This window comes from Henckelia pumila, chromosome 1, assembly GCF_033568475.1.
Source record: "Henckelia pumila isolate YLH828 chromosome 1, ASM3356847v2, whole genome shotgun sequence".
NCBI lineage: Eukaryota > Viridiplantae > Streptophyta > Magnoliopsida > Lamiales > Gesneriaceae > Henckelia > Henckelia pumila.
The window spans coordinates 66,299,316-66,327,098 of record NC_133120.1 but is presented as its reverse complement, the minus strand read 5'-3'; the positions used below and the strand labels follow the sequence as shown (position 1 = coordinate 66,327,098).

Here is a 27,783-nt window from a genome sequence, read left to right as displayed (position 1 = left end):
ATTTGAATACTCTAATTTATCTGAGATGATTAATTTAACGAAAAAATAATTTTTTGTTTAAATAAAAATATTTTTTTTACTAAAGAAATGATGGAAAAAATATAAAAAATTAATCACTATTTCGAATTTTAAATAAAATAAATAGGCTAACATAATATTTTATATATAAAAAATACTTAAAAAAAATTTTGAAAATTTTTTTGAGACCCCTGCCAAGGGGAGGCCCTAGGCAACCACCTAGGCCGCCTCCCCTTGGAGCCGGCCATGAGTGAATGTACAAATTGGTAACGTCGATGCTGACATATTGGTCCAACGATCCGTTTTTTTATGCAAGCGAAATGTTCATGCTGGCATGTGGGTCCAACGACCCATTTTTTTATGCAAGCGAGATGTCTCACTGTATTAAATTTGAGCTGTTGGCTACCCCATTGGGCATTACCCCAATTGAGTAGCATCGACACAATCGTGCAAACTTGGAGTCACATCAACTCGGTGAGATTTTATCATATGGGTAATACTCAAATCATTCATCCAAAAGTCCACATCTCAATACATATGCATAATTAATATTATAGGGTTAACATGACAAATCATGAGGTATTAGATGTAATACCATGATTTATTAGATCTCTTAGCTGAGTAATATTTTTAAAATTGGTTCATCTAAACCACAACGTGGATATAGGGGATTGGTTATCTGAATGCCTACTCCACTGCAGTTACACTACCTACGGTTCTCCACAATTACCACTTACCAGTAAAATAATCGCTTTCTCATCAATCAAACCTCACCCATTATCTGATCTTGGGTGATGGGTACAGCCAAATTGTGCATTCTAAGCAGCATTGGAATCGTGGGTCTCACTCGAAATCCGAGGAGGAAGAATTCTGCGTGTTCCAGAAGTTTCTACTTCCCTTTCTGCCGGCCCATCAACCGCTCTACGGCTTCGTCTCCGCTGGCCCCTCGTCCTTCAGTGAAAGTCAAAGCCTTTTCTTCCGTCGGTATGAGGCATCTGCTTGTGTTTTCAGTTTGTGGTGAATTGACGCTCTGGTTATTGAGCTCTTTAGCTGTGATGATTGGATTATTAGATTCTTGTTTTATGATCTGTGTGTGGGTAATTGGTTAAGAATATAGCGAGTGTGTCATGTTTAATTTTATGTGATTTGGTCATTTTGAGTTGCTGAAATGATATTCAACAACATTGGATTTCAATAAATCCATTATTTATGCGCTCATGTTTTTTTTTAAAAAAAAATGTGTGATAAATGTTGGAACAGCCATCTTGTTTAACATGGTCGACATAACATAATGTGATTTTAATGTCTGTGTATTATATGTTGAAGGTGCACTAAACGAAGAATTGGAGGCTTCATCTACAGGGATGGTTGGGGCTAATGACTTGTTGATTGTTGGGCCAGGTGTGCTAGGACGCATTGTGGCGGAGGAATGGCGAAAGGTATTTCATGAAAAAACATACAATGTGGAGTGCTATCTGGGGCGTGTTAGTTTTCATTATACACTTCTTGGAGTAGATGCTGTATCATTCTTGTCTGAGATTCTGGTATTCTTCTCTGAAATTTTGGTTTTGGAGATGGTCTTGAATGAAAGATTTTGCGGCAACGTATGTTTTGTAAAAGATTGGTATGTTGGTCCTTGAAAGCTCTTAGTGTTAATGCGGTATTTGCATTTGGGCTATGTGTGTCATCTAGTTGATGTGTGTCCTAACAGTTTGTGATCACTGAATATTTAAATGCGTTAGGAGCATCCGGGTTCTCAAATTTATGGGCAGACCAGAACAAGTGACCATCATGACGAGTTAATTCAAACGGGGATCAGTCCATCTCTGAAGGGAACCCAAGTGACTCATAAGTTCCCTTATGTGATTTACTGTGCCCCTCCATATCAAAATCCAGATTACCCTGGTGACGTCAGGTACTTGTAAAAATTTTTTGCTTACCACACATTTTTCAGTTTGTCGCCCATTAAGCTATTTGCAATTTGTGGCCCGTGCATGTTTTGTCACCTGCAATTTACTTGAATGCTCTTTGATCAGAAGCGATGTTTTCTCATGCATGTGGGTGGTCTGTTATGTTAAATCTTTGCCTTGCAGATGATTTATTAACACCATTGAGACTTCCATCACTATGGCGTGAAAATTTCATCTTCAAAACTTAATTTTAAAGCTCCAAATATCTTGGTCTGCAATTTTTAAACATGTCAGAAGAAATCATTATGGAATTATTATTGTAACTATCCGCTCTTGAACTACCTTATGTCATTGGGCGAGTTGAAGTTAGATAACAATCTGGTTCCTTGTGTCACCATATAAACAGGGAAGCGACTCTAAATTGGAACGGTGAAGGATCTTTTTTGTTTACTTCAAGCTCTGCTCCTTACGACTGCAGTGATAATGGATCTTGTGATGAGGTATCCGATCTGATACCTGATAACTTTCTACGGCTACACTTGAATCTGGTTTATGTCTTAACTTAAAAAGTTACCCTGTTGAAAAATCAGCCACCAAACAACAAGTAAATAACGAAGGTTAATATTATTAGATATGTGTGTTTATGCTATGAAATAATTCAATAGTTTTTCCTTTCTCTATACTCTTTAGGATACTCCAGTGGTGCCATTGGGGAGCAGCCCTAGAACTGATACTTTACTTAAGGCGGAGAAAGAAGCGTTGGAGGCAGGGGGATGCGTCGTTAGATTGGCTGGACTTTACATATCCTTTTTTGGATCTTGAATTCTTGAGTAATTTTTATTACATCTGAGAGATGTTTTCTAGCTTTAAATCATCGAGTCAAACTGCAAAAACAATAAACGACCTTAACTTGCAACACAAAGCAGATAGAGGTGCTCATTCATATTGGTTGGAGAGAGGGACTCATGACATTCGTCCAGACCACATTCTCAATCTAATACATTACACGGTGAAATTCCAGGCTGCCATGTTCGCTTACATCCTATGCCGTTTTGATAAATATGACTTCTGATTTGTAATATGCTTCATTTCTATGGAAACATAATCGAATGCGATGGTTCATGTATTTTTTGTAGGATGCAGCTTCACTTTCGATTGCCATCTTGAAAAAGAATCTTCGGGGCAGAATTTTTCTTGGATGTGACAATCACCCTTTATCAAGGTTATCTTGTTATATCCCGAGTTTGTGTACATACCTGGAGTTTAAACATCTAAACAATCTCAAAATCGTTACAAATGCCGTGGTTTCTTCAGGCAGGAACTGATGGAATTGGTCAATAAGAGTGGAAAATTTAGTAAGAAATTTGATGCTTTTACAGGCAAGCTCTTTATTCTTCATATCACATTACTAATTCAAATTTGAAGGAAATTTTACGTCCTTAGCACAATTGTTATTTTGCAGGAACGAATGATCCTTTAGGAAAGAAACTAAACAACTCGAAAACTCGTGCTGAGCTAGGATGGGAGCCAAAATATCCCAGCTTTGCACAGTTTCTTGAGAGCCTCTGAGTAACTCTTTCCATCAATCTCATTGCTTAAAGATTTTTTAGAGGCAACTTTGCTTAAAGATCTGATTGTACCGGACAAAGCATACATGTAATCACTCTTTATTATTGTACTTACTTTTTTCGTGTATTTTTTTTGAGACGGTTTGAATTTTAGACCTCGATGTACATGAATGCAAGCATCCTAGCATCTTTGATATATACCAGATTATTGGGAATGTGATTGAAATTCTCCATCTGTCTGTAATTTAAAATTTTATGATCTTCAGGTGTTCTGGCCGAATTCAATGTTCTAAAAATCGAGATTAAATGCAGATCAAGAGCAAAGTGCAGATGAAATGAATCAATCTGGTTAAAACTTAAAAGCACAATTTTTTAAAAAAGAAATATGTTTATAATTGACCTTTTTAAACACCCTTTAATGTGTAAAGACGAAAACGTGTGTTAATTTCAATATTGATATTACAAGAATTTAAACTTTTCTGGTGAAATAAAATATTAAGATTTAACTACTTTTTAGAACGATCTAAAATTATTTCCTCTAATATAAAAGATAATGACTTTGTTTTAAATTTATCAACTATTTATATTATTTTATTTATCATATGACTCAAATAATCAAATTATATGTGGAAAACACATTTTTTTTAAAAAAAATTCATAAAAAAATCAAATTATATCATAATTAAATATACTCAGTTTCGGACAAATACACTTTTTATACACACACTTCACATCCATGCTTAACACATATAAAAAAGTTTGTTATTTTTATGCATTCTTGTTTCATCTAACGTTTAGCTTGAGTTTTAAATTAAGTAAATTATATATTCTTCAACTATCCACATCTTATGTTATAATATTATGATGTCAAGAAAATCAAAGATTGAGTTATCATAGAGTTATATTCAAATCTCAAAGAGATGATATAAAATCGTGATCAAATCAATTTATTTGATCTTATCTCCAGTTTCTTGTACCTATAAATAGGTCACTCATGTAATACATTCAATACATCGAATTTATTTGTTTTCTTTGCATATTTTTTTGCATATTATTTGGTTAGTTTCTCCTTTATTTTACAACATGTTATCAGCACGAATTTGCTATTATTCTTTGTTCGAATTTTTTTTAGAAAAGTCACGCAATTCATCACTGATTCTTGAATTTGTTGAACTTTTGTTTTCATTAAATTTTTTTATCTATGCTCTGTTCTCCATTCATGTTCTCGTCGTATCCTTATTTATCGGATCCACAACCATCACCTCTTATGTATCTTGCACGTGTATTCTTTGTCAATATCTCCCTTGTTCCCTTTGATTGACACCTATTAGATTATATGTGATGTCATGATATGTGCATTCAATTAAAGCATACTTATTTTTGCATTATTGAATACGTCTAATAATTTTTGTTTGTTTCCTTGTTTTATTTGTTTCAATTGTTTGGATATCATGTATCACGTATTAATTAGATATAATCATATTAAATATGGATTCTAGCTTTTCTCGATTCATGTTTTTTTTATTTGAATCAGTTTATGCCATGTATATGTTTAAATTAGGTTTAATTAACGTGATTGATTCATAATTTTTGTAAAATATAGATTTGATTTCATCATGTCGAATATCTCAAAGCTTGAATTTGCCGCTCTCGATATCTCCGACAAGAATTATCTCTCTTTGATACTAGATGCTGAAATACATCTAAATGCTATGGGTATTGGAGATACCATCAAAGATGAAAATAATGAATCACCGCAAAATCGTGCAAAGGCTATGATATTCCTTCGTCACCATCTTCATGATGGTTTGAAAATTGAGTATTTAACGATAAAAGATCCGCTTGATCTATGGAATAATTTGAAAGAGAGATATAGCCATCAAAAGACGGTGATTCTTCCAAAAGCACGTTATGATTGGATGCACTTGCGCTTACAAGATTTTAAGTCTGTAAGTGAATATAATTCTGCATTGTTTCGCATCAGTTCACAATTAAAATTGTGTGGAGAAAAAATATCTGATGATGATTTGTTGAAAAAAACATATTCCACATTTCATGCCTCTAATGTTGTCTTACAACAACAGTATACAGAGAAAGGTTTCAAGAGGTATTCTGATTTGATTTCATGTTTGCTAGTGGCTGAGCAAAATAATGAGTTGTTGATGAAAAATCATGAAATTCGTCCCACTAGAGCCAACCCATTCCCTGAAGTGAATGCGGCAATGCATGATGAAAAGATGAAACAAAATAAGACCGGATTCGGTCGTGGTCGTGGGCACGGTCGAGGACGCTTTCATCCATATGGTCATGGGCATGAAAAACCTCGTTACTTTAACGATGGTTATAATAATAATAATGATCAAAGGAATGGAAGTTCCAAAAAGTGTGGTAATGACCAAGAGAAAAATGTTGAAAGTGGTCAAAATGATAAATCAATGAATTCAGAAAATGGATGTTATAGATGTGGAGATAAAATGCATTGGTATAATAATTGTCGTACGCCGAAACATCTTGTTGATCTTTATCAAGCATCAAAAGAAAAGACAAAAAATGTTGAAATTAATTTTATACATCAAGGTGAAGATTTAAGCCAAGACCCATCTCTTTCGGCACATCGGCACATTTTGATTTTCTGATTTCTTTGAAGATCCGAAAGGAAAGATTGATCATTTGATTGGATATGGAAGCGTGCAAAATTATTAAAATTATTTATTATTTTTTATTTGGTCATTTTGGTTTTTATTTATTTAAATATCATGTTTAGGGATTATTTATATGGTTTATTTGAGAAGACTATTGGTTTGATTAATTTAAATTTTAAATTGGTTTGATTGTTTTTATTACGAATCAAAGTTATTTATTTCATAATGTATCTACATGAATAAAATGTTTTTATTCTTATTAAATTTATTATTATGAATAGAATATGAATTTTGGACATGAAATCAATAGAGATTTATGTCGTGTTGACAACGCAATGATGCATTCCATATTCAATGAAATAAATATTTCTCATATTTACAAATGAGAAAAGGTTATGTCAACACAATTTTTGAAAGAACAAGCATTATTGAATGCTCTAGAGAGACAAATTGTGTTACTCTCTCATAAGTCTCAAAGAAATTTATTGAGTTTTTAAGATATCCGTCGGAATAGATAGCATATTGAGACTATAAACCAAGAAGAAAAATAATATCTTTTATTGCAAAAGAAATGTCGAGAAAGAAATACATTGTTGAAAAATTGTCGACATTTACTTATGACTTATACTACACAAAATAAATGTAGTGGAGACGAATACAACAGTTAGCCAAGAAATTCATTGATATGAATATGTTTATGACTTGGCATAATCAATTGGAAAATTCCAATTTGACAATGATGCGAAAATAATATTGAGAATTCATATGGGCATCAATTAAAGAAAGATAGATTATTAATGTTAAAGAATTCTCATGTGTTGCTTGTTCTCAAGGCAAATTATAAGCCTTCATCAGCTAAAATTGATATTGAATCACCTATATTTTAAGGTGATATTTATGGGCACATTCTCCGATTGTGTGAACCATTTAAATATTTTATATATTTACGAAATGGTTGCATGTGTATTTATTATCATATCGCAAACTAATGTTTGCAATTTATCAAGAGGATTTTATTGTTAATGCTGATGAAATTACATCCTAAAATTTTTATGACTAGTAGGTCAATTGGGATAATTATTGAACATCTTGTTGCAAATGTTCATATACAAAATGGTTTAGCAAAATTTTTTAAGCATCTCCAATTGATAGCTAACAATTGATAATGAGAACAAACTCCTCAAATATTTATGGGGATATGATATTTTGTATATAGCAACACTTATACGCATCAGATTGACTAGTTACAATGATTTCTCCCCTTTACAACTAGCTTTTGGCCAAGAGTTTAAGAATAAATTTGCATATGCGATTATTAGGGGATAAAATATGAGATCACCGAGTTAATTAACTTGGAATGCATCATTACATCATTTTGATTATCGGACAAATGAATGTGAACTTGAGGTTCAAGAGTAGTCCATTTGCAAGGTATTGCAAATAAATTACCTGATGCATTTAATGGAAAAATGGTAACTAAGTCATACGTAATGGCTGCTAATGCTTCAGCACATATTGATGTTCTAAAAGAACAGTCAACAACGAGCTCGAATCAAGCGTGGTAGAAAAATTGGATCCAAAGATAAAAATCCACGAAAAGAAAAGGAGCAATAATATAGATGTCCATTTTGAAAATATGATTCATTAATTGATCAGTCTGAAATGTAGATGATCAAATCCCCGAAGAAGTTCAAGTACTTGAAAATGAAGAGATCTCGATAAATTATGTCAAAACGGGAAAATGATTTAATCAATTGAAAATTATTGTCGACAATAAAATTTGCCCATGGTGTGGCATTTGGTGTTATGATCTAGATTATAAATCTGTTAATGAATATCGTTGTAGACATGATTGGCCAAGTTAGCGAAACATGAGTTTTTGGACCTGTGGTCCAAACATTAAGGAGTAATTCATGCAATTAATTTTGATATCTTATAGGTATATGGTACAAGTGACTATTTTATTTTAATGCTTGTGATTTGCAATTGATTAGTTATGCAGATATATATCTGATCCACACAAAAGGAAGATAACAGAGTTGATGTTTTTATGGTGGAACATTTATATCCCGAAGATCTATGAAGGCAATAAGGCATGCACTTCTCAACTAAATTCAACAAATTTGCTCAAGTGATAATCCGACCGAGTTTTCACTGAAATCATTGCTCACATCAACTTTTGAGAAATTGGTGTACAAGCTTCCGAATGCAGCGACTTAGAGATTTCAAGTGATGTTCGCAACAGGGGGAGTTAATCCAAACTGCACTCTTTTTCCCTTGTTCATGATTTTTCCCAAGTGGTTTTCCATGACAAGGTTTTTAACGAGGCAGTTTAGCAATAACGAGGGATGTTGTACTCTTTTTTCCTTCGCTAGGTTTTTATCCTATTGGGTTTTTCCTAGTAAGTTTTTAACGAGGCACATCCGTCGATTGACATCCAAGGGGGAGTGTTATAATATTATGGATGTCAAGAAAATCAAAGATTGAGTTATCATAGAGTTATATTCAAATCTCAAAGAGATGATATAAAATCGTGATCAAATCAATTTATTTGATCTTATCTCCAGTTTCTTGTACCTATAAATAGGTCACTCATGTAACACATTCAATACATCAAATTTACTTGTTTTCTTTGCATATTTCTTTGCATATTATTTGGTTAGTTTCTCCTTTATTTTACAACATCTTTCAATTTATTAACTTTTATATTTGACGTCATTTATTATCTCATTCTACGAAGCAACGATAATCATAATGTGTTTGTAAGGTTTTTTTTTTCCATAAAATTCAAACTACATTGCCATGCACTGTTCAATAACTACACAATGTCTTTCAAATAAAAACATAATTCAAATTATGTAAAAATAATTTTAGGTGAAGAAAAATCAAGATTCTAAGCTAATAATCAACGTGCCCGTTGAGGCATATCACACGAAGGAATGAGATGTAAGCAAGTTTTGTTTATTATTAATTGGAGGTCATCATCAGATATAACATCTTTAGCATATACATGTAGCCAGGGGCGGAGCCAGGATCACGCAAGAGGGGGGGGGGGGCAATGAAGAAGAACTGAAAGCGTAAACATGATAGATTTTTGATTTTTTTTTTAAAAATAGAGATATTATTAGAAATAAAAAAAAAAGAAAAACAAGAGAGGGGGAGTAAGCTCAAACCTCTCTCAAGATCTAAATAATTAAATAAGTTTCGAGTGAGTTCTAATATAAGGAAGTTGTCGAACATGATCAAAATGGTCAAATTGGATTTTTAATTGCAGCATCTCATGTTCTGCAAAGCTTTTTGGATAAAACTTAGTAGATAAAACGAGATTCATTGCATTCAATTTTTTGCTAGTTTATTTAACACTATCTATTCTATCTTTATCAATTAAATTACATTATGATTCATGAATATAGTAAAAATACGTTGTTATCCACAAATATTTTCGACCAATTATTCAACATATAGAAATAGTCAAACAAAAATAATCAAAAACGCAAAAATTAACAATGCTAATTTTATTTTTTACAATAAATTTTAGTATTTCTAACATTGATATCGAATGTGTTGTCCCATAATTAAATGAAACAAAGATTTAAAATAAGAAAAAAATAAATAGAAGAATTAAGAAATATATGCTCTCAAGAAACCAAAACCTAATTTTTTGAGAAAAAAATGATTTAAAATACACGATATGAAAAAAAAATACACAAAAAAACCTGAAATCATTTATGAAATGCCCTTATATCTTTTTTTAAAGCAAAACGACCTTAAATCTTAATTGAGTGTTGTGTGTCACTGTGTTGGCCGTCCACTCGAAAGAGTCGAATAGAAAAAATAATCAAATATCCCATAAAAAAAGAGTTTGATCGCCACTTAAAATAAATTGTTTTATTTATTTGATAAGTTAATTTATTATATATTAAAAAAAATGGGGCACAACCCATTAAAATTTATTAAAAAGAATATCAAACAAAACCAATATATATATATATATAGAGTTTCTTTCAAGTGTCCACCTATCATGCCTACTACCATGCCCACCAATGATGTGGCACTATTCTATTGGATGTGATAAAGATGTGATAAATTGTAGGTCCAATAGAATAGTGCCACATCATTGGTGGACATGGTAGTGAGCATGATAGGTGGGCACTTGAAAAAAACTCTCTCTCTATATATATATATAGGCCCCCCTAAGAGGCTATGTGCCTCCGCCCCTGCCTGTAGCATAAGTAATAAATGTCACATAAAACTTTAGTGAGACGATCTTATAGGTCAATTTTCCATACGTAATAAATTTTGTTATTTTGAATTAATGATTTTTCTTAATCTGAAAATTTAAAATATACATAAATATATATATATGATTGAATTTTTGTAATAGTATTGTAAAAAAATTATTTTTTGAAAAATAATTTATTTTTTTTATTATCAATAAGGAACTCAAGTTTGGGTTTTTATTATTTTTAAGGTAAAAATTAAATGTAATTTCAAAAATAATGTAAATAAAAAAAATTGCATTAATAAGGTAAAACACCACTTTGAATGGCGGACGCTCGATTATTTTAATCGAGCGTCCGCCACGAAACGTGGCGGATGACTGCCACAAGGCAGCGTCCGCCACCAACTGTGGCGGATGCTGCCTCTCAACCAATGTTTCCACCCACCATCTGCTCGTAAATCATTCATGCTCACACCCACCCCATCTACTTTTTTTAAATAAATGATGGGAACACGGCACGCATAAAAAAATTGAATGCGATACCTGAATATTTAACGCGGAAAACATGCGTACAAATCTATTATATATATACGTACAGATCTCATTCGAAATATATCATTCAATAAACTTTATTCCTCTCTTATTCTTTCTCTCTTTTTCATGTTCTCTCGTTTTTTTGTTTGTTTTTCATTTCTATATTCAAAAATTTATATCGAAAATGGCAAACATTGATATATTTTTATATTTTGGTGGTCATGTTATTGTGGATAATAGATCGGTTATGTATAGTATTCCTTATACTAGACCGATGTGAGTATTACGATCTATTACTCTGTTCGAGTTGGTTGAAGTTGTGCATCAAACATTGATGATTGATCCAATGCATTTTACTCTCAAATTGTAAACGAAATATTCCTTCATGGAAAATTCATCTTGGCATGAAATTGAAGTGAATCTTGTCGATGATAATGCGCTGGAGTTTATGATGCAATCTCCCAATATACGTATACTACATTTGTATGTCGAAGCAAACCAAATTGTCCATCACGTTGGTCATGTCGACCAAGAATCAAATATTTTACATGTTACTGAAGGAATGAACAACATGTATCTGCATCCTGGAAGTGGATCGTGGGAACAATATATCGCTGGCACATCCGAACCTGATCCTGCAAATTGGCCACAAACGACACGTGGCTGGGAACAAAATGATGGTACAACAAATTGAAATTCAGAAAATCCAAATTTTGCACCACGTGTTGATGATCCTAGTAGTGAAAATGACGATGTTCAGAGAAGCGATACAGAGCCAGAGATGTCATACGGGGAGTCTTAGGAAGACGATGATGACGATGATGATGTGGAAGATGTGAATATTTATGCAAATGCTGATGAGGGAACGTCATCTCGTCCACCACCTCGTCAAACATTAGAGAGGCAAGTTGTTCCATTCCTTTCTACCACTTCTGATATGTCATCTTTTTTCAATACATATTTTGGAGAAGAGATTCCTGATTCTATTGGCGTACCTCATGACATGCGAACAAGATACTATAATGAGGATAGAGGAGAACTATGCGTAAACATGGTTTTCAAGGATAAGAAAGATCTAATTGCATCTGTGAAGGATTATTCGATGAGAGTTTTCAGGCGTGAGTATCGTGTTGTTGAGAGCACACGTATTTTGTGGAAAATACAATGCAAAAATGATTTTTCTACCATCCGATGTCGTTGGGGTCTTCGAGCTTCTTTCAAAGAAAAAATAGTTTATTGGAAAATAACCAGATATGGTGGGGCTTATACATGTATATCTACAAACGTCGGCATAGACCATCACAACTTGAATAGCGATATGGTTGCAAATACGCTATTGGCCATTGTACGATATGATCCTTCGTACGAGATCAAATATATAATAGAGAGCGTAAAAGATAAATATGGATATCAAATCTCGTACACGAAGGCGTGGCGGAGTTTGAAACGCGCGGTGGAAATTGTTTATGGAACCTGGGAGAGCTCTGTGCAATTGCTACCGAAATATATGCATGCTCTTTGCAAATACAATCCTGGAACAATTGTTGAATGGAAGCATCTCAGAAACAATGAAGAAATAAAAATATTGAACTATTGTTTTTGGGCGTTCAAGCCGTGTATTGATGGATTTCGAAATTATCGAAAAATCATTAGTGTCGACGGTACACATTTGTACACAAAGTACAAACATAAAATGTTGATAGCTGTTACTCTGGATGCGAACAATCAAGTGCTACCGCTGGCTTTCGCAATCGTGGATGAAGAAACATCTGATTCTTGGAAATGGTTTTTGGAGAATGTTGGCCGACATGTCGTAAGTGGTGAAAATGGTGTGTGCCTGATTTCTGATAGGAATAAGGGAATTGTGCGAGCAGTTGAAGATCTGCCCTATTTCAAACCTCCACAAGGTGTGCATCATTTTTGTTTGAGGCACGTGTGCTCTAATTTTAATACCAGGTTCAAAAACGTGCATTTGAAAGATTTATGTTGGGAAGCAGGGAGACAACATCAGATTTGTAAATTTGATGCAACAATTGAGGCAATCAAGAACAAAAACATTTTGGCACACAGATATTTGGCTGGAATATCGAAGGAAAAATGGAGTATGGCCCATGATGGAGGTTGGCGTCGTGGAGTGATTGACAACCAACATGTCCGAGTGCTTAAACAGTGTATTAAAGGGAGCTCGTAGACTGCCTATATCTGCAATAGTGCATTTGACCCTTCTGAGATGCGTCCAGTACTTCATTGAACGTGTGACAAAAGGTGAACGTACGGTTGAGGGCAATCAACTGTGGTCAGAATATGCATGTCAAAAATATGAAGAATGAGCGAGAAAATCCAACGAACATCGTGTTGTGAAATATGATGTACGATCGCAAACTGCTCAGGTTGCGACCGGAGGAAGGCCAAGTCGCGGTCAACACATACAAGTGGTGAGAATATCAACTACAGATTGTTCATGTGATAAATGGACAATTTTTGGCATCCCATGTTCTCATGCTATTTGTACCGCGAAATGGCATTCTTTAGATCCCACAACACTTATGCAGCCATGGTACAATATATCTGAGTACCTCGCCACATATGAAGGAAGATTTGAACCTCTTGCAGATAAACGATATTGGGATCGGCCTTCATTTAAGTTGCAACATAACCCGGTTAGACGTGAAAGAAGAAGAGCTGGTAGGGATACAACGACTCGTTTGAGAAATGAGATGGACAGACCGGTAGCGAGAGAGAGACAACAACGAAGACCGAACATGTAGAAAATTTAGAAATTATAATTTGTCGCTTTTATATTTTCTTATTAAATATATTTTCCATTAAATATATATTTTATATATATATATATATATATATTGTATTTCAGGAACATCGGATGAAAGTGGCATGTGGATAAGGACAAAAATTTTACAACAACAAAATGTTTCTAAATAACATATGGATTTGGTAGTTTTGGTTAAATAATGTATAAATTTAAAATCTATATATTTATATATATATATAATAATAAATATATATAAATATGGTGTATACATATATAAATATGCTATATAAATATATATGATATATATATAAATATATGAATATATACACAATATATATATATAAATAATATATGAGACATTACACGTATATAAAACATAATTTTGAATGTAAAATTATTTAAAATGAATGAAACAATATACTTACTTTAATTTCTTGAATTTTGTAGATGACAAAAAACGAAAATTGAAGTCGATGAACGAGAGATGTGGAGAAAAGATTAGACGAATACCGAGTCTGCCTAACAACAAAAAATTAAAGATTATAGATTCGAGAAAACGATACAGAAATTGAGCAATTGAGTATGCTTTTGCAAGGTCTATTTAAAAGACATTCCTACAATTAAACGGATAATTGAACAGATAAATGAGCACATTTCCATCGTTGAATTGGATACGCATAAAAATGATACCGTTCGATTGGATATCGATCGGATATGGATGATCGGATATGGATGGGATTGCTGCCAATAAGACAGCGTCCGCCACAGTTGGTGGCGGACGCTGCCTTGTGGCTGCCAACTAGGCAGCTTCCGCCATAGTTTGTGGCGTTTTACCTTATTAATGCAATTTTTTTTATTTTACATTATTTTTTAAATTAAATTTAATTTTTACCTTAAAAATAATAAAAACCCCAAGTTTAATATGTAGCCGTCTCCTTCCATAAAGTTATGCTTGACGAGGGTACATGTAGAAAATTTTTTAACTATCCTTGTTACTGTGGAATTATCACACACAAGAGGAAGTAAGACTTTTTTTTTTTTTTTCACAGGAGAAAATTTATTTTTTACCTAGCCCTACATTTAATGGCCTTTTGTTATTTTTTGTATTTTAGCTGTAGACCTCATTATCCGATATACCAAACAGTGCCTATTGTATAGTATGTAGATATATCGTGCAATTTATATTCGACTACGTGGTTTTAGGCGGTGCAAATGAGAAATATTTTCAAATCACATTTTGTTTAATAAAATAAAGGGAAAATTGCAATTTTGATTCTTTATGTTTGTCACTTTGCGATTTCGGTCCTCTATGTGTTCATATTTTATTTTTAGTCCTGTATGTTTTGATTTTTGGTAATTTCAGTCATTTTTTATTCGAAAATGCTTACGTAGCACTATACACGTCATCTTCACATCAACACTGAATTAGTGTCACATCAGCGCCATTAAAAAATGACTAAAATTGCCAAAAAATAAAGATAGCGAACTAAAACTGAAATCTAAAAACATAAAAAACCAAAATCGCAAAGTGACAAACATACAAGACTAAAAAAATAATTTTCCCTAAAATAAAAGGTTTGTTGTGACATGGTATCAAATGAGTCAATCATATCTATATTTACAATAAGAAGTAATGCTTTTGTCGATCATAAAAAGTAAGAATTTTACATTGATGACCCAATTAAGAGATCCGTTTCACAAGAGTTTTTGCGAATTAAAAATACGATATGAAAAGAATTCATTAGGTCGGTTAGAACGTTTTTTCTGAAAAATTTGAGTAGCCTTATACATACACTTACATTGAGAGAGAGATTTTTCGACTTTCCATATATTTGTACAAGAGAATTCTCATTTGAAAACAAAACAAAAAATATTGACTAATTTTATATGTTTATTTTGAAATGAGATGTTTGAGTTAACATGTCCAACAAAAAAATAAAAGAAAGAAGTGTTTTTTTTTTTTTTTTTTTTTTTTTCCTCACATTTTAGTGTGCCGCCACAATGTAGGAGTTGTCTCTATCAAGTTTGTCAGAAGATTTTATTATTACAATATCATCACCAAATAGGGGAAAAAATAATTCATACGTAAAGCCCAAATTTATTTGCGAAGGCCCGATAGCGGGAATAACCTAATTACACATGGCGGGAATGTATAGCCAAATCGAAATTGCTATTGGCCCACCGGTATATATATCAACCAACATACTCGTGTCTCAACTTTACACAAAAATATTTTTCAGTCGAATTTATTTTTTGATTTTTGAAGCCAAAAAGGAAAAAAAAAGGAAAGCGATCAGCAAACCCTGGGCATGGCGAAACCCTCGCGAGCGGAAGAATGCTCGGAAGATTCGACGCCGGCTACCTCGGAGGAGGAAGAGGTTGTCAAGGATCAGGTAAATGACGAGGAGGACGAGGAGGAGATCGAGGCGGTGGCTCGCGCCACGGATGATTCCAATGATGAGGATGGCTCCAACGGCTCCGGTCCAATGGAGGATGATAACGAGGTGAGTTTGAGGGGGATAAATCTTTGCTTCAGCAGAATGAGTGGTTTTCTGGAATTTTTTTTGTTTTTCGTGATGACTGACGGCGGAGTCGTTCAGATCTATGTAGTTTTGCTTGTTACCGAGTGATTTAGTTAGGTTTCAGTTTGATTTGTTGGGTTACAAGCAATTTGATTGAAATGCGGGGGTTGATGCAGTGTCCATTCAAATGGGCACTATGTACTCCAAGATTAGTTAAAAAAAAGGTGAAATATTGTTGATTTTGTGCATGCAGTGATATGTGAGTATTTTTCTGTGTCTTTTTTTTAAATAGCTATAATGGTTTTTTTCCCTATTGCGCATGAACACATTTTAGCTACTTAGCATTTTCGAATTTTTTTATTACCCTATGAAATGAGATTAGGAGGTGATTTTCATGCATTATTGGATGGTTGTGAATCCTACAATTAGGAACGCCTGAAATTTGGGGTACATATCAATGGGTTTTGCTTTGTTTTACAGGATGACAATGCTATTGCTAAGCTTGAAAAATCCAGGCTCAAAGAAATGGAAAGATTGAAGAAGCAAAAGTTGCAAGATATACTTGACGCCCAGAATGCTGCTATTGATGCTGACATGGTGTGTTTTCTGAAAGAAAATTAAAACTTAATGTCTGAAGTAAGTTAAAATGTGCTGATTTTAATGCGCATTACTATTTGTTATCGTGTGACAGAATAACAAGGGAAAAGGTCGCTTGAAATTCCTCTTGCAGCAGACCGAATTATTTGCTCATTTTGCACAGGGTGATAGGTCTGTCTCTCAGAAGAAGGCAAAAGGAAGGTTTGTAGTCTTCATTTTGTGATAGTTATTTCAGTGCTGCACCGCAGAATGTTAGAGATGTTCAAATGTTAGGGACTTAAGCTGGGCCGAGTATACTAAGTCCCTGACATTAAACGTTGAATTCTCACGGTCTTTCACATCTAAATCTTTGTGCTAGTTTGGATGTATTGTGTTTTTAGTAGTGGCTTACTTCCCATCTGATATGTAGTATCGTTCTGGGCCCTGGTAATTGCAGTTTGATGCTGTTATGCCAATGCTTATGCATTTTGAGCAACTTACTGCTATTAAACTGCAGTAATGTTCGCAATGCTTTGTAAATTTAAAATAAATTATGATCTCACTATGAAAACAGCATTTCTGGATAGTATCCTGGGGTGGTATTTGTTTCCCAATAAATGCAGGATTGCTGCTTGATTATGCATTAAAACACGTTTTCTGACATGTTTTTCACAATTTCTCCAGTTATTTGGCTTCACATGACACCCATTTTTTCTTGTCTAATAATCCCTTGCAATTTAGGTGAATAGGTCTTATATTTTACTGAAAATTGGTTTAATGCTCCCAATTGCTCAATTATTGTAATGACAATCTGTATCAGTATTCTAAATATTCCGAGTGCATATACATGTATAATAGCAAACAACTCGCTATCTCAAGCTACCTTTTAACTAGTCAAGTTACATTTTTTATTACTTAAATGAAATTAAATTAAATGTTTGCTAATTTATTCTCCTATCATTTCAACAAAGGAACCCGAGGAGTGTGGTCCTTTAAGTATGATGATCTGCTCTGTGCTACTCTCTATATGGTTAACATCATATTCCCTAATTTACAATGATTGCTACATTGGGTAGTTTGGGATAATTTATTGTTTGCTACACTCAGTGATACAGTGAACTATTAATTGAACTTGAATCTTGGTTTCATCAGGTAATATAATATTTGGAATAAATTTGAGTTGTGTTATGGATAATGTTCCTAAGGTATCATAACCATTGCATTTTTTTTTCTTTATTCAGTTTCATTATTAAAATTTTAATTGTGATATCCAAATTACCAATTCCACATGTTAAGTTTTGGTATTTTGCAATCAATACACAAGACTCTGTGTTAATTTTAATGACGTTTGTGCTCTCAAATGCATTTTCCAGGGGTCGCCATGCATCAAAAGTCACGGAAGAGGAAGAAGACGAAGAATGTCTTAAAGACGAAGAAGATGGCCTTTCTGGCACCGGAAATACTAGGCTATTGGTGCAACCATCTTGTATGATTATTTGGCCCATCTCTTTGCAACCATCAGCTATAATTCTTCAGTGATTGATGCTTTTATGGTTTGAGACATTCATAGTTGGTTGATTTTTTTGAAATGGCTGGCACATTCTCTATCAATTCATTGCAAGTGAAACTGCTTGTACTGAAAATTATTTCTTAGGTGGTTTTGTAATTTTAATTGATGATCTAAAAGTATGAGCTGTTTCAGGTATTCAAGGAAAGATGAGGGATTATCAGCTTGCTGGTTTAAATTGGATGATTCGACTGTATGAGAATGGCATTAATGGAATACTTGCAGATGAAATGGTAACGACTGGTATCTATAAAAATATTTTCTTTAGTTTGTGTTGCTAATGATCATTTTATTATTGATTGTGTTCTCAAATTCAGGGGCTTGGTAAAACCTTACAAACCATCTCCTTGTTGGGTTACTTGCATGAGTTTAGAGGGATTACAGGTCCTCACATGGTCGTTGCTCCAAAATCTACACTCGGAAATTGGATGAACGAAATTAAACGGTTTTGTCCAGTGATACGTGCTGTAAAATTTCTTGGAAATCCTGATGAACGAGTAAGCCTTCAGTGTTACTTTAGATATTATTTTCTTACACATTTTGATTGCAGGCGAATCATAGTGTAATCCTGTTTTCTGATCTCATTTTAATTTTTCAGAAATATATACGTGAGGAACTACTTGTGGCTGGAAAGTTTGATGTTTGTGTTACAAGTTTTGAGATGGCAATAAAAGAGAAGTCTCTCTTTCGTCGATTTAGTTGGCGATACATCATTATTGATGAAGCTCATCGAATCAAGAATGAAAACTCTCTTCTTTCTAAAACAATGAGACTTTTTAGTACTAACTATCGGCTTCTAATTACAGGAACGCCCCTTCAGGTACTTTCTGCTTGTCTAGGATTTCATTCTGCTTTGACATCTCTTTAAATTTCAAGTGCTGCATGTGAGTGGTGAACATGTAGTATTGGGTATGTTGGGATAGATTAACCGCAAAGTACAGCTGAAATTAAATGTTTATAAATTCTAGATTTTTATATATATTTTTCAACCCCGTGTGGCCTACCTTCTCTTTGAGATTGCTCTGTTTGTTATATTGAGGTTATTTATTAACTGCATATCCTGGGCCTTGTAAGTTTGGCATCACGGAACCTGAAAGCCAGGTGCAATATTATGAAAATAGGTTGATTAATGGGAAAACTGACAGCATTTATTTGTTGTTTTTCCCAAATTTTTATTCAAATATAACAAAAACGAAATCACCAAACTATAACAAACATAGGGGATTTGTTTTTATTGACAAATGTGAACAACAACAATTAACCCTAATAATAGTAGCGCGGAAAATATTTCTGAAAATGGCTATTTTCGTTCTAGTGCGACATTGCCGAGTATTCTCGTCAAAATTGAAGACTTGTGTTGAAAAAAATAATTATACTGTTTTCGTTTGTAGTTAGTAAATTGCATTAGTTTTTCTATTTCTATTTGATAGTTTGTATAATTGCAAGGCAAGTCTTCGATTTTGGCGAGAACATTCCGCTATGTTGGATTCTGATATAAAAATAATCATTTTTGGAAGATAATACCATTATTAATGTACATGAAAGATGAGAAAATCCAATGAACACCAAAAAATTAGAATATAAATTAAAGGTAAAATACTTAAAAAATTTATTTGAATTGAACTGTTCACGCCAATAAAGGGACATTCTGATTTATAGGATGGAATAACAATCTGAATTATTCAAAAAATGTTTCCAAAAATGGATATTTTTTCTTCCAAATCTGATATCGCCGGATATTCTCACCAGAATTGGAAGACTTCTCTTGGAGTTAATAATTGTATCATTTTCATATATGACTATAGTTTGTATTATAATTTTTAAATGAAATTGTGAATCCGCCATTTGAAGTAGCGGATTGTTATAAAAGACACAACTCCCAACTTTTGTTGTAGTTTTGAAAATGGTTTTCGTTTTTGTTCTATTAGAAAAAAAACCCAGCATTTGCACTCGTTTTCTTTAGTGTTATAAAAGGCGTCAAGCAGTGGTGGGCGGTCAATGACCGCCTACTGCCTCGGCAGCCTAGGCGATTGAATTTTTTTTACTTTTATCATGCAATGAAATTACAAATAATCATCATTCTTTGTGTAAATTATGTAATTAAATGATGCTTATGCATAAATAAGCTTCATACAATACAATACGAATATTACACGGTGCAAATATATATATATATATATATATATATATATATATTAGCATATATATATATATATATATATATATATATATATATATATATATATATATATATATACTATTATATAAAAGATGTGCCTATTATATATATAAATGCAGCTAACAAGATAACCATATTAATGCGAAAACTTCATGCAATACAATTTATTAAAACTATACAAGAGCTAACCTAGTGGGCTGGTGGAGGCAGCGGCAGGTGGTTCGCATCCGTGGTGATGGGTGGTTTGAGGTGGAAGCAGGCAGGGGTTGTGAGTGACTGGGATGGTGGGCTATTATGATTTGGAAGAGAAATTGTATGAGCATATTAATAATTACGTTTTTTTAAAAAAAGAAGATTTGTTGACTTCTTACGCGTGTGGTTGGCGGCCGCCTTTTAAAACACTGGTTTTCTTATAGCACTTCTCCACTATGGGAGATGAACATGGAATTTGAGATGCTTTAATTTTTGTTCTTTGTTATCATTGTTTTACTTTCTGTAATCATGGATTGTTTATTTTTCTTGTCTGTAGATTGGATATAGTTGTAAAACAGATGTTTTCGGTTGTGAAACTGGCGGTTTAAATTCTAATGGACGGTGAAACCTAAACCAAATAATTTGATTATAGTGACAGTTTCAATTCTAATCGACAGTGAAACCTAAACCGAATAATTTGATTATAGTTCGTTTTCATCCCCAGCTGCCGATGGTTCTGGTTCCAATTTGATTGACTTGAACCGTTTTGAACTAATATTCAATTTTGTAAATTTAATGGTTAAGAAAAAACATAATGCGACGATTCACAGGGTAATCAAAGTAATCAAATCTAATTATATAACAATTAGATTACAAAATATTTTGAATATATAATATAACTATTAAAAAATTTAAAAAGAGTTAAATTTAATTTGTATAAACCATGTAGATTAAATTATGTACATTCAGTCGTGTATGTAGGATCTTTAAACTTAAAATTAATTTACGATTTTGATTACCGGTTCTGCATGGTTCCAGTTTCTAATTTTAAGGATCTGGAATCATAACGAGTCTTTGGTTCAGGCTCTGGTTTTTGGAAAAGAAACTGGAAACCCGAATACCCGATATTGCTGGATATTCTCACCAAAATTGGAAGACTTTCCTTGGAGTTAATTATATCTTGTTCATATATAGCTATAGTTTGTATTAATTTGATTAATGAAATGGTGAATCCACCATTTGAAGTGGGGGATTGTTTTAAAGACACAGAACTCCCAATTTTTGTTATGGTTTGGAAAATGGGTTTTGTTTTGTTTACACTAGAAAAACAAGACCCAACATTTGCACGTGTTTTCTTATAGCACTTTCAAGCATTTGCCCACGTTTTCTTGTCGTAATTGTCCACTATGGGAAATGAACAAGGAATTTGAGTTGCTTTAGTTTTTTGGTCTTTGTAATATTAATTTACTTTCTGTAATCTTCAATTGTTTTTTTTTTTTTGCGTATGTAGATGCTATAGTTCTAAAACTGATGTTTTTGGTTGTGAAACTGGCGGTTTCAGTTCCAACAGATGGTGATGAAACCAAAACCGAATCGTTACATTATAGTTCCTTTTCGGCTCCTGCTGTTGATGGTTCTGGTTCCAATTTGATTGAATTGAACCAATTTGAAATAATATTTTATTTTGTTTATTTTAACGGTTAAGAAAAAAATAATGGAACGACTCACAGTGTAATCAAACTAATTAAATCTAATTATTTAACAATTAGATTAAAAAATATTACGAATATTTAATTACATAAAAAATTAAAGTGTTAAATTTAATTTAATTTATATAAAACCATGCAGATTAAATTATATACTTTAAGTTGTCTATGTAGGATCTTAGAACTTAAAATTAATCTGACGCTTTCGGTTACCGGTTCTGCACAGTTCCTGTTATGATTTCACACAGTTATGGTATTGGTCTCAGTCCCAGTTTCCCATTTGAAGGCGCTAGAATCGTGCTGAGTCTTTTTTTGTTCAGATTTAGGTTTCGGGAAAAAAAACTGAAAAATGGTTTTAGTTTCAAATTTTTGAAAAGATGATTCTGGTTTTGATTCATGGTTTGGAAAGAACCTGTCCAGATCCATGTACTTATAGTATGTTTGCGTATAAATTTGATTTTTTTTCTACAAATCAAGACTCAAATCCACAATTAGTACTTATAATTTGTTCCTGATTTTAAAACTTCTTGTGCATTTTATGTCAGCTGTGCACTATCTCTGTTTTTGCAGAATAATCTTCATGAACTCTGGGCTCTCTTAAACTTTTTGCTGCCGGAAATATTTAGCTCTGCTGAAACTTTTGATCAGTGGTTCCAAATTTCTGGCGAAAACGACGAGCAGGAAGTTGTGCAGCAGCTTCACAAGGTAGACACCTTATTACTCATTAAAATGAAATTTTTTTCCTAGTGTAAAAAGGCTACTTACGTTGGTTGAGAATTTAATTGCGTTATATTATTGCACACTCATCAAAACATTTCCAAAATTTAAGAATGGATCTAGGATAAAGATTCTTAATTACGTAAGATTTTGCCCTCAGTAATAATTCAATAAATAAGAGAGCTATGTCACAGCTGTATGTATTAGCCTTCCTTATTTTGTTGAACACATCCAAAAGCATTGCATTGTGTTACCATGCTGTTTTCAGATTGTCGGAACTTGTATTTCTTTTACTTTTCTTCTCAAGTAATTACGCACATGTTATTCACCTAGTAAATTTCTGCTGCAGCTTGCATTAGTGTGCTTCTTTTTGTCAAATTATTAAGTCACGTTATCATTTTACTGACAGTCAATTAGTGGTTTGGCATGCTACTATGTTGTTTCTGTGAATGTTCAAGCAGTTGTATGGGGAGTTGATAGAGATTGAATTCCTAATGTGGACCACTTATAAATGATCCGTGGCATTATTTCTTATTTATCTGATTTCTTTGGTTTGGAACCTTTTAGGTTCTCCGACCTTTTCTTCTCAGAAGGTTGAAATCGGACGTTGAGAAGGGTTTACCTCCCAAGAAGGAGACAATACTTAAAGTCGGTATGTCCCAGATGCAAAAACAGTATTACAGGGCCTTATTGCAGAAAGATCTTGAGGTTATAAACGCTGGTGGCGAACGCAAACGTCTTCTTAATGTAGCCATGCAGCTCAGAAAATGTAGTAATCACCCGTATTTATTTCAAGGTGCTGAACCTGGTCCACCCTATACAACTGGAGAACATCTCATAGAAAATGCTGGTATGGTTCGAAATATCGAGACATAAAGATATCTGGTCTTCCCTGTTAATTTCTTTTTATATTTATGGTCTATGAAATATGTTACTTTCAGGCAAGATGGTTCTTCTTGACAAGTTACTTCCAAAATTAAAGGAGCGTGATTCTCGAGTTTTGATATTCTCGCAGGTGCTCTTTTTTTGCACTTACTTTTTTGTCTGAAGTTCTCATTTTCTTCTTCCACAGTTCTGTTCACGATTCTGTTAATTCTCTTCTTTTGATATGGATTCTCTGTGATATATTCTGTTGATTGAATGAAACAGATGACTAGGCTACTAGACATTCTTGAAGATTATCTGCTTTACCGTGGATACTATTATTGTCGAATTGATGGAAACACTGGTGGGGAAGATAGAGACGCTTCAATTGAAGCTTTTAACAAGCCTGGAAGTGAGAAATTTGTCTTCCTGCTGTCAACCAGAGCTGGAGGTCTTGGTATCAATCTTGCTACGGCTGATGTTGTCATTCTTTATGATAGTGATTGGTGAGACTTTTTTGCTACTTTTGTTTCAGGATGCGCTATGGGGTATATGTTAACATCTTAAGTTGGCCTCATTTCATTATAGGAATCCACAGGTTGATCTGCAGGCTCAGGACCGTGCTCATAGAATTGGACAGAAAAAGGAAGTTCAAGTTTTCCGGTTCTGCACTGAGGTATGGTTTATTTTCATACCATGCTAAGGCATTGGATATTTTTTTATTTGAAGCATAATGCACTTATGTTATTTTTAAACCGATCTTTTGCAGTACACAATTGAAGAGAAAGTGATTGAGAGGGCCTATAAAAAGCTTGCACTTGATGCTTTGGTTATCCAGCAAGGACGACTAGCGGAGCAAAAGAGTGAGACTTTCTTGTTCCAGGGTCGCTACCAACTTCACAAAAACTAAATATATAATTTGTCCATGTTGGTTTATACAGCTGTTAATAAAGATGAGCTGCTGCAAATGGTGAGGTTTGGTGCTGAAATGGTTTTCAGTTCCAAAGATAGCACTATAACAGATGAAGATATAGATAGAATTATTGCCAAAGGAGAGGAGGCAACTGCTGAACTTGATGCAAAAATGAAAAAGTTTACCGAGGATGCTATCAAATTCAAAATGGATGACAGTATGCTTTTTATAACCTACCTTGCTAATCGAGTTGCCTTTGTTTCATTTATCTTCTCTTGTTTGTGAGACTAATTGTAGCCGTTGGACTGTGCAGCTGCTGATTTGTATGATTTTGATGATGAAAAGGTACTTTACTTCGCATGTGAATGTCTAGGATGAATTTATGATGTTTGGGGCGCTAATGTTTTTGTTCATTCCTTTCATTTTTGTTTGCTGAAAAGGATGACAAATTTGACTTCAAAAAAATTGTCAGCGATAACTGGATTGAACCGCCTAAAAGAGAAAGAAAGCGCAAGTATGCTACTCAGAACTGAATTTGTTTACTGAAATGTTATGCTTGCATCTAGAAATCACACTTCACTTGATCTTTTGTCAGTTACTCGGATTAATCACAGTTCACTTGATCTTTTGTCAGTTACTCCGAATCTGAGTACTTTAAGCAGACAATGCGGCAAAGTGGTCCCGTGAGACCCAAAGAGCCTCGAATTCCGCGCATGCCTCAGTTGTAAGGATCTCTTGTTTCATTTGATTCTTTCTTTTACTCACTGGTTTCTGCATCTTAACATATTTGTTGATTTTATCAGGCATGACTTCCAGTTCTTCAACACACAGCGTCTTAGTGATCTGTATGAAAAAGAAGTCCGTTGCCTTATGGTGGGTAGTATCTTAGATTCTCTTGAACTGTTTGTTGTTTTTACTTGTTCTTATTGTTGCAATGGCAGGCACGCCAGAGACATCAAGTAAAAGATACAATAGAGATGGATGAGCGTGATGGTATGTTCTTTTATCTGATACATAACCTTCTTCATCTCTTATTTTCCCTTGGACATCTTGAGACATTTTTGTCTGGCTAGATGTGGGAGAACCATTGACCTCTGAGGAGCAGGAGGAGAAGGAAAGACTGCTGGAAGAAGTACGTTTGTGTATTATTCGTTATGACTTTGAGAAACTCTAACTATTTATCACCGGACAATTTATTGTGTTCAGGGATTTTCATCGTGGAGCCGAAGAGACTTCAATGCTTTTATTAGAGCCTGCGAGAAGTATGGTCGAAATGATATACCGAGTATTGCTTCCGAAATGGAAGGTAAAACAGAGGAAGAAGTTGAAAGATATGCAAAAGTGTTCAAAGAAAGATATAAAGAATTAAATGGTATGTTTAACTTTTTTTTTTTTGGGACATTATTGGCTGTCTAAAAGTAATACTCGTGGATATGAAATTTTCCAGATTATGATAAGATTATTAAAAGCATTGAAAGAGGAGAGGCTAGAATTTCACGGAAAGATGAGATCATGAAAGCTATTGCAAAGAAACTGAATCGCTATAAGAATCCCTGGCTGGAATTAAAGATCCAGCATGGACAGAATAAAGGGAAGTTATACAATGAAGAATGCGATCGCTTCATGGTGAGATTCAAATATTTAAAGTTTCTTTTCCTTTAAGGACATCTGGGTTTCATCTCATTTAATTCCAAAAGCATGATGATAATTATGGTTCTCTTGCAGATCTGCATGATTCACAAACTTGGGTATGGGAACTGGGATGAGCTGAAGGCAGCCTTTCGTACTTCACCATTGTTCCGGTTTGATTGGTTTGTAAAGTCTCGTACGACTCAAGAGATCGCAAGGAGATGTGATGCACTGATTCGGTTGGTGGAAAAGGAAAATGAGGAATATGATGAGAGGGAGAGAATAGCTCGCAAAGAGAAAAAACTGGCGAAGGTAGGATGATCATTCACGCCTCACCCTTTGATTTTTTCTTTTGTTTAAAGGAAACAACACAATCATACTTACGATGTCCGGCCGTTCTTTCTTTTTCTCTCCCCAGCTTGCGTACTTGCCTTCTTTTTAGTTAGATTTTTCTTGCCTTTTTTTCCTTGGAAACTCTCTGCTTGAAACATTGAAAGCATGACTTGAGATTTGAGAACTTGATGAAGCATCTTTATTGTCATGAATTGTGTAGCGAACATCATATCGGTATTGTAGATGATTACAGCTGACCTTCCCCTTTATTCTCAACAGAGTGCAACCCCATCCAAGTTTGCTACTATTAGCCAGCATGCCGACGGTCCTGGTTTGAAGAAGCGGAAGCAGTCATCGATGGATGACTACTTGACCAACGTATGTTCCTTTTAATATTCATTCAATCCAAATTTCGCTCCACTTTGCTTTGTTATTGTCAAAGAGCGCTAAACTAGAGCTGTTTGCTTCTCGCAGGGGAAGGGCCGGAAGTGAAGTGATGTTGGACTGCCTGGGGTTGAACTGATCTTGTAAGTTTTGGCTTGTCAATTCCTGTATTGGGGAGATATTACATACTTCATTTCGTTCTTCCCATTTATAATAGATGTAACCCACAAGTCCCAGGGCAAAGTTGCTCAAACCTGGGAAAATTTAGAATCCCCCCTTTTGATATGGGGCAACTGAACATGTCACAACAAATGTTGGAGATGATGAATTTATGAAGTTTAACAACTTCTTGCATTTAATTTTCTTATATATTCATTTATTATTTGTGCTTGCCTCTGAGAAAATATGTTCGGAGAACTTTACTGGTAAATAAGATACAAACGATGTATCTTTTATTTTGAAATGAGATTCTTTTGTCATTGATACCGCCAACATAAATGCACAAGTTTTTATAGTATGGTGGGCATCTTTAAATTTTTTTTTAAAAAAAATATAGTTTATCATGTTAGATTATAATTCGAAAATAGTGGTTTTTTTTATAAATTAAATGGTTACAAATTAAATTGAAAGTGAGTTCTTATTTATTTATTTATTTATTTTTATTTTATGAAAGTATGTTTTAGGGAAAGAAATTAGTGACGACTGACGAGGGTGTGATATTTGATTCTTGTTGCCTATTGAGTTCGCCCAGGTTGA

The 27,783-nt window shown here is 33.8% G+C and overlaps 2 protein-coding genes across 2 annotated transcripts; both read left to right on the top strand.

The window, feature by feature from the left end:
- The first annotated feature begins 727 nt into the window (after positions 1–727).
- On the top strand, positions 728–3,694 carry LOC140875488 (uncharacterized). The gene is made up of 9 exons (XM_073279177.1): positions 728–1,002; positions 1,345–1,457; positions 1,761–1,933; positions 2,335–2,428; positions 2,619–2,730; positions 2,849–2,937; positions 3,065–3,150; positions 3,243–3,307; positions 3,391–3,694. Exons 1-9 carry the CDS (start codon positions 813–815, stop codon positions 3,495–3,497), a joined length of 1,029 nt encoding a protein of 342 aa, XP_073135278.1. The 5' UTR covers positions 728–812; the 3' UTR covers positions 3,498–3,694.
- Positions 3,695–15,891: 12,197 nt separating this feature from the next.
- On the top strand, positions 15,892–27,372 carry LOC140877170 (probable chromatin-remodeling complex ATPase chain). The gene is made up of 25 exons (XM_073280719.1): positions 15,892–16,168; positions 16,667–16,783; positions 16,878–16,984; positions 18,136–18,248; positions 18,465–18,562; positions 18,647–18,826; positions 18,928–19,149; positions 22,758–22,892; positions 23,472–23,754; positions 23,846–23,919; positions 24,054–24,274; positions 24,357–24,444; positions 24,538–24,631; positions 24,710–24,898; positions 24,995–25,026; positions 25,122–25,195; positions 25,316–25,405; positions 25,485–25,554; positions 25,623–25,674; positions 25,755–25,813; positions 25,888–26,053; positions 26,129–26,307; positions 26,407–26,622; positions 26,923–27,021; positions 27,118–27,372. Exons 1-25 carry the CDS (start codon positions 15,974–15,976, stop codon positions 27,133–27,135), a joined length of 3,171 nt encoding a protein of 1,056 aa, XP_073136820.1. The 5' UTR covers positions 15,892–15,973; the 3' UTR covers positions 27,136–27,372.
- The last annotated feature ends 411 nt before the right edge of the window (positions 27,373–27,783 follow it).

Bases quoted from the DNA above. Each gene is read 5' to 3' on its own strand.
- LOC140875488 (XM_073279177.1), top strand. From the start codon at position 813: ATGGGTACAGCCAAATTGTGCATTCTAAGCAGCATTGGAATCGTGGGT. The intron at 1,458-1,760 runs GTATTTCATGAA...TAAATGCGTTAG, and splicing joins TGGCGGAGGAATGGCGAAAG to GAGCATCCGGGTTCTCAAAT. The intron at 2,429-2,618 runs GTATCCGATCTG...TATACTCTTTAG, and splicing joins ATAATGGATCTTGTGATGAG to GATACTCCAGTGGTGCCATT.
- LOC140877170 (XM_073280719.1), top strand. From the start codon at position 15,974: ATGGCGAAACCCTCGCGAGCGGAAGAATGCTCGGAAGATTCGACGCCG. The intron at 25,196-25,315 runs GTATGCTACTCA...ATCTTTTGTCAG, and splicing joins AAAAGAGAAAGAAAGCGCAA to TTACTCCGAATCTGAGTACT. The intron at 25,814-25,887 runs GTACGTTTGTGT...TATTGTGTTCAG, and splicing joins AGGAAAGACTGCTGGAAGAA to GGATTTTCATCGTGGAGCCG.